Source organism: Etheostoma cragini, chromosome 13 (assembly GCF_013103735.1).
Source record: "Etheostoma cragini isolate CJK2018 chromosome 13, CSU_Ecrag_1.0, whole genome shotgun sequence".
NCBI classification, from domain to species: Eukaryota; Metazoa; Chordata; class Actinopteri; order Perciformes; family Percidae; genus Etheostoma; species Etheostoma cragini.
This window is the reverse complement of record NC_048419.1, coordinates 2,866,923-2,873,737: the sequence shown is the minus strand read 5'-3', so window position 1 is coordinate 2,873,737 and position 6,815 is coordinate 2,866,923. Positions and strand designations below refer to the sequence as shown.

Here is a 6,815-nt window from a genome sequence, read left to right as displayed (position 1 = left end):
TCCTCAACGCTGTCCGACTTTTTGCAAGTGTACCTATAAGAACTGATGCTGGTTGAAGGCAAAGGGTAGTAACACCAACAAGTTATGTGATTTAGATTTTTTGTTCCCTCACTTTGCATTTTGTAAATGGAAAAAAATACACAATCACTTATATTTTTGAAAGCATTCTTAGTTTACAGTATTTTCTCACACCTACCTAAGACTTCTGCACAGTGCTATAAACTTGAAGTAATAATAATAGTGATAACATAAAGTAACAATCCAATCTACACAGTTCTACAAAAAAGATGATTGATGATAAGATGTTTTTACTTTTATGAATCATTGAATGCAGGACTTTTACTTGGACCTGAGTATCTTTTACTGGTATTACTATTTTTTGGGGCTTTTACTTAAGTGAAAGCTCTGAGTACGTCTTCAACAACTGGTGGATGGTAAGAGGGCCGGAAGGCTTCTTCCTTCCGTGTGTCGTGTTTTTGTTTTCTGGCACTAACCTTCCTCAAGGTCTGCCTCGTGCTGCCATCCCCCATCACATCTGCTCCTCTCTGGGATTACAGCACAAATGTCTGTCTGAAACACTCAGTACTGAGGGGGAAGATTACAAGTGCCCTGCACCCTTCAAGAGAGGTTAACCAATCAGGGTGTGCAGACGCAGGGATTAACCAATCACACCACGGAGGGGGAGGGCGGAGGGATTAAACCAGCACAGAGTGGGATTAGGTCAGTGTTGAGTGCAGAAAAAAGCTTTGAAATGTCTCTCGCTACCCGTTAACATCTCTCGGTGCAGCAGATCTCAGGTTATAATGAAGATGTTGTGGCATTTTACATGGTTGGAGACAAATCAGAATTAAATTTGATCCTTTCTAATCAGAATTACAGTAGAACTATCTCAGGAGTGATACTTTATAGAGCCCTTTATATTGCTTTAGCCGAAGCATTTATCATGTAATTTGCACAGATGAAATCTGATTCTAAACGACACCTTTAGACAGTTTAGATGTATTGGAGATGTTACGGTAACTGCTGAAAAATGACAACCCCAGGCAATTTAATGTAGCTTTAAAATATGGCAAATGATGTCATGGAGATCAATGGGAGGGTGGTCATGCTTTGGAACATTTGTTGTGTAACAGAGAGTCTTTTCTTCCTGTCCTCAATCACAATACAGCAACAGCACACACCTCTGGCAAACTTATTTGATGTCATGGTTAAGTTTGTGGGGCAGCAATCGGGTCATGTGGAGAAAATTTCTGAAGAATTAGGGAGACCGAGGGGGTCCAGGAGGGGTTGAAAGAAGGGGAACCACTGATCTGATAGAGAGCTATCTCAGAGTTGGAACAATTACTGACAACCATTTAAGTGAAAATTCTTTATTAAACTGCATCGTTTGAATGATTCGTAACATGGGGTGTTTTCGTGGGATGGACAGGACAAGTGGGATGCACGTGAACTGAAACAAAAGGCCGACAACATGAGAGAAAACAGGCAGAGGTAGAGAAAAGCCAGACTGCAGAGTTGAAGAGGGAGTGAGGAAAGATGGATGAAGATAGAAAAGAAGCAAGGAAAGGAAGGGGAGGATGAGAAGACCAACGTGGGCAAGATGGGTGAGAGACGGAGAGAGACAGAGGGGGACAGGGCAATAATCCTAACTAATTCACTTAGGGCATTGCTGAAGGTAAGCTAAGAGGATTGGGACACTCCCAGAATCAGATAAGCTAAAATAAGCAAGACGGAGCATCGAGGGCCACGCAGACCATATGACAAACATGACGGGTCCAGACCTGAGCACAACACGGCCACTTCACCTCCGCCATGTCCACTCTTCTTCTTGGCCTCTAACTGCGGATCAATAACTCCACATGCATCAGAATCAGCCGAGTTCCTATCAAGCTACAACTTTGCAAACACAAACCAGAGTTGATTTTAAAGAATCTCAATAATTGTCAGTGCACAGCATGTAAAGAAGAGATCACTTTAATATGTCACACAACTAAAAACAGAAGATCTATTGTTTCCATCAAACAGATTGGGATGATAACACTAAAGGCTAACACTGTAATATGCAACACAAATGCTCAGAATTATCTAAACGCATCCAAACTACATATTTTAAATGTAGCGTAAAATAATAAGAATAAATACCTCAAAAGAATTAAACCCTGACGGGGGAAGTGACCTACGGGACACCGGAGCTACTTCCTGTCAAAGCAGCGCTCCTTTCCCTCTATGACAATGCATGTTTAAAACAAAATGAAAACACACGTGTGTGTGTGTGTTTATGTGTGTTAAAAGAAGAGATGGCTCAGTGTGTTTCCATATGTACGGCTCCAGTGTTTTCCTACAAACTCTTTAAAGGCTTTTGCTCACTTATTTAACCTAACATGAAGAAGACGACTGATATGATTTGCAGTCAGGCAGCATTGATGACAGCCACTGGTCCCTTCATCTCCAACGTAGTTCAGATAAAATGCATTTCTACAGAGGTTCCCTTTAGAAAATAAAACAAAATCTTACAACAAGAAACTGAAAACCAAAGAGAACAAGTCCTGCTTCACACTATCTCACATGGGACTTGTTGACACACACACGAACACCACCCTGTCTTGCTTTCTTAGAGGACCTGGAACTTCCAGGAGTTTTGGTCCTTGTGGTCCAGGCAGTCCATTGTGGTGAAGCCCAGTTTCCAGGCCTGCTGGTCCTTGTAGTCCAGGCAGTCAACAGAGGTGAAGCCCAGAGAGGAGGCCGTGCTGTAGCCCTGTGAGGACAGCGAGGCCGGGGACTGGCTTAGGGAGCCCCCCATCGAGGGCACAGTGATGGGGCTGAGGGCGCCCACGGTGCCTGACAGCTGCGAGTGCATGGGGGACAGGTAGGCGCTGCAGTCCAGGCCGGTGAAGTAGGAAGTGGTGCTGGCGTAGCCTTGGGTGTAGGCCGACGGCTGGCCGTAGCTCATGGGGTAAGGGGAGGGCCGCTGCATGCAGGGGGCCGAAGAGGAGGCCAGGGGGTCCGGCAGGGGCGAGATGGCCGGGCTCCAGATGGACACAGCTGTGTTTCCAGTGCTGGAGCTCGGGACCAGGCTGGGGCCTGACTGGACAGAGGACGGGCTGTAGGAGCCCGACGGGTTGGGAACCGGATCAGGGGCACTGGGTTCCTGCACTGGAGAGGCCTTCTTTTTGGGAGGGCGAGGCTTGGACTGCCCACTGCTCTGCTGCTGCTGCTGACGACACTTGGCACGGCGGTTTTTAAACCAAACCTGGAATGAAATTTCAGAAAACAACTTTTAGACCTGCAAATATCTGGAGCTGTAAATAAATTATAAAAAATAAAATTAAAGTGAGGGGTTCAGAGGTGAGAATGGACACATGTGACCTATAAATGCATATGCAGAAGAGAGCATAAATACACTGCTGTACTCTTACTGTAGAAGAGGTTTGTTGCCTTTAAGGCTTTTAAGATAGTCTCCCTATAGTAACGCCCAAACACTGAGCAGTATGGCCTCCATCTTTGCTGGCCCACTTCTCCAGTACCTGTACACGTGACTCAGGCAGGTTGATCTTGAGGGCCACCTCCTCCCTCATGAAGATGTCTGGGTAGCGGGTCTTCGAGAACAACGCCTCAAGGATGTCCAGCTGTGTTCGGGTGAAGGTGGTGCGTTCTCGGCGCTGCTTCCGGGGAGTGGCTGCAAAGCAAAACGTAGCGGGTTATTATTCTGGCCAAAACAGAGGGCTGACCTGAATTATGAGCTGGTATGTTACAGACAACATGAAAGGTCATTTAATGATTATTATTATTATTATTATTTTTAACTTATTACCAGCTACGACAACACATTCAAATATGAATGGGTACTCCACAGTAAATTATACTGTTTTCTACAGTCTGCCTGTGACCAGTTTTTGACAGTGTGTGTAGTTGCTCATTAAACCAACAGTCGCTGGTTCCCCGAGAAGGAGAAACATTTATCATTTTATTTAGTCATTTAACTATAGTTTGAACAGTCAAAGTCATATCTATATGGCACGCGGCCAAATGCCTGGGCATGTTTGTTTCAGAACAAGTACAGTGAGTCCCGTGCAATCCCAGGTATTTAGCATGTATCACATAGTGTCTCCATATACAGTCAATCTATAATTATCTGAGCGTCAGCGACGTGAGACCGTTTGAGAAGGCTTGAGGGCAAAAGTGAGAAACATTTAAAAAAAAAAAAATACTAATTGTGTTTGATTCCTGACACTGAACTCACCAAAGCGCACACATTGTCTGTGTTTCATAAGGTTGCATTGTATCTGTGGTTTAACTCTGTGTACCATTCTATCTCCGACAGCAGTGTAACCAAATGGGATGCATCAATCTCTCATAACGACACTCACTTCTTTTATGGTATTTCCTTGGTTCAATCAGTGTAGTCATGTCATTTTTTTTATTAACCATGTCATTATTATATACAAACTTTGTGTCAACACGTGTGCTCTTATGAAACCAATTATTCATATTGTTTTATCCTTTAGTTCATTTTGTTCGCTACAGCATTACGCACAGCCTACGCGTCTTTACGCATCATTCAGGCGCAATATATTCTAAATGACCCGAAAAGCAGGAGAAAATACTTAAAAGTAAAACAAAATCAAGTTTTTTTTTTTTTTTTAAATAGATGAATTTATACTTACATGGATACGCGATGGTTGTGTGTAGCACATCCATTCCGGGGCCAGGCATATTTAACCCGTTCATGGTGTAATGGGGTTGCTTTATGTAGGACATCATCCTGACAGCAGGCTTTTAAGTCCTGTCGCTGACTTGTATGTCGGACACGCAACACACGCAACCGAGGGCCCCCTCAGAGCTCTGCTGGGGCAACGAGTCCGTGCGTCGGGTCCAACCGGAGAGAAGCGGGACGCGCCGGAGTTCTCTGGAGAAACCTCGAAGTGTTTTTTCTTTTTTGTCTTATACCTGCAGCTTCAGCTTTGGACTGCGTGTCAGCTTATCAGCAGAGCACACTGTGGTGCTCTGAGCATCCGAACTGCCTCTGCAAGTCCTGTTTCACACAGTTAAGTCATCCCACAGGTGAAGTGGCCCCGGGATGCCTTTGCGCCTTGGGGAGGTCGATCTACTGAGTTTCTTTACCGGCACACGCTGCTAATTAGAGGGAGCAAGTGGCTTCAGCAAAACCCTCCCACCACACACACACACACACACACACACACACACACACACACACACACACACACACACACACACACACACACACACACACACACACACACTATCCAAAGCAACAGGCTACAAAATACAAACCATTCTTACACATAGTTAGTTTCTTATAAATAAATTCTAAATGATTTGTATGAATAATAAAAACAACAACAGTAGTCCAAAAACGAAAATCTATAAATTATATGACAAAAAAAATGTTTTGAATGTTAAAATGTTATGAAAGACGAAAAATAAACAGGAATAATTTCTGTTCCAGCAATGACAAAGTTGATGAACAGAACATGCCAGTCTCCATTAAAGTTCTCATTTTGCCATCCTTCCTTTCCCTTTTTCCTGCTGCTGATCAATGAACCCGCTGCTCATCTGCTGCACTTCATACATTCACACATAATTGACAGATTACATTTATCTCCAAAACAGCTGCATACACACATGCTGCCTTCACACACACTCTCACACACACACACACACACACACACACACACACACACACACAAACACCCAGATGCACCAAACCGACAAAGCCCATTTGATTTATCATAATATGCTTTATCTGAAAAGTAAGTATCTTATCTCCAGATAAAGGGAGGAAAGACAGAGCAATCCGTTTAGTGGTGGAGCAGCAAAGGAGGCCAGAGGGAACCACAACCGCACACAAAGGGCCGAATGGACAAGTTGATGTTCAGACTGGGATGAGAAAATACAAGAAAACTGCAGAAGATAGAGAAGGTGGTGACAGGAGAGTTGAAGCTGGAGGGAGGAAGGAGAGAGCGAAGCGTGGACATTCAGAGGATTCAGATCAAGCAGCAGAATGGACACCTACACATGGACACGTTCTAACGTAGATATGGATCCATGAAAACATCCTGGAGTTCCCCTTGGTTTTTGTGGACTACATTGTTGCCACTGAGAGAATATTGCTCAGGAATGAATTTGAGAGTCTGAAAGTCTTTGACACACTCAGTTCATCATCATCAGTTATCACTTGTTAACTTGTAACTGCTTTACAATTATTCAAAAATAGGTTCTCTTCACTTTTGGGATTTTGTTATTGAGTTTTGTTTACAAAGGACTTTTCCTTTTGAACATCAGGTCATTCGGACTATCTGCTATTTGGAAATGTTGAATTATTAAAATGAGGTATTGCAATTAATGGCCAAAATGTAGATTCTGAGGTGAGATTTTTTTGTTAAATGTGAGATTCTTTTTTTTTGTTTTTTTATCTGATAATTATGATCAAATGTGTTATATGAACACTGTAGATAAGTGACATCTGTAACTCCGAACTCCAGAGGATATTGGTGATGGCGATGCGGTCCAACCCAATAGTGGAAGGGCTTGCAGCAGCAAATAGGGATGTACAGAGAAGAGGAAAGAGCTGGTGTAATCCCTGCCTGACTGCCCCTCCCCCCTAAATCTGGACTCCCAGAGACACATTCAGGATGATGCAAGGAAGCGATTTTATCTCAGGACCGAACTGTTTGTCTTGAACATTCTGGAGGTCGACTGAGGCCTGAAAAGTCAGGGAGATGGAAAAAAAGAGAGAAAGAACAGGTAGACAGAGTGGAAGGAAGAAAGAAGGGGGAGCAGGTACGGGGGGGGGG

The 6,815-nt window shown here is 43.7% G+C and overlaps 1 protein-coding gene across 3 annotated transcripts in view; it reads right to left on the bottom strand.

Annotated features, from left to right (window-relative positions):
- crx (cone-rod homeobox) overlaps window positions 1-5,116 on the bottom strand; it is an 8,824-nt gene extending 3,708 nt beyond the window's left edge. The window contains exons 1-4 of one of the 3 annotated variants that reach the window (XR_004659000.1): window positions 4,665-5,116; window positions 3,525-3,676; window positions 2,542-3,250; window positions 1,179-1,191 (exon numbers count right to left, since the gene is read on the bottom strand). Coding sequence is in view for 1 of the 3 variants with exons in the window: in XM_034889681.1 (XP_034745572.1) it covers window positions 2,612-3,250; window positions 3,525-3,676; window positions 4,665-4,761 (888 nt within the window). In the remaining 2 variants the exon portion in view is untranslated. Of the gene's footprint in view, window positions 1-1,178; window positions 1,192-1,958; window positions 3,251-3,524; window positions 3,677-4,664 lie in introns of those variants that run through there. The other 2 variants (XR_004658999.1, XM_034889681.1) reach the window with 2 other exon arrangements.
- Window positions 5,117-6,815: the final 1,699 nt, after the last annotated feature.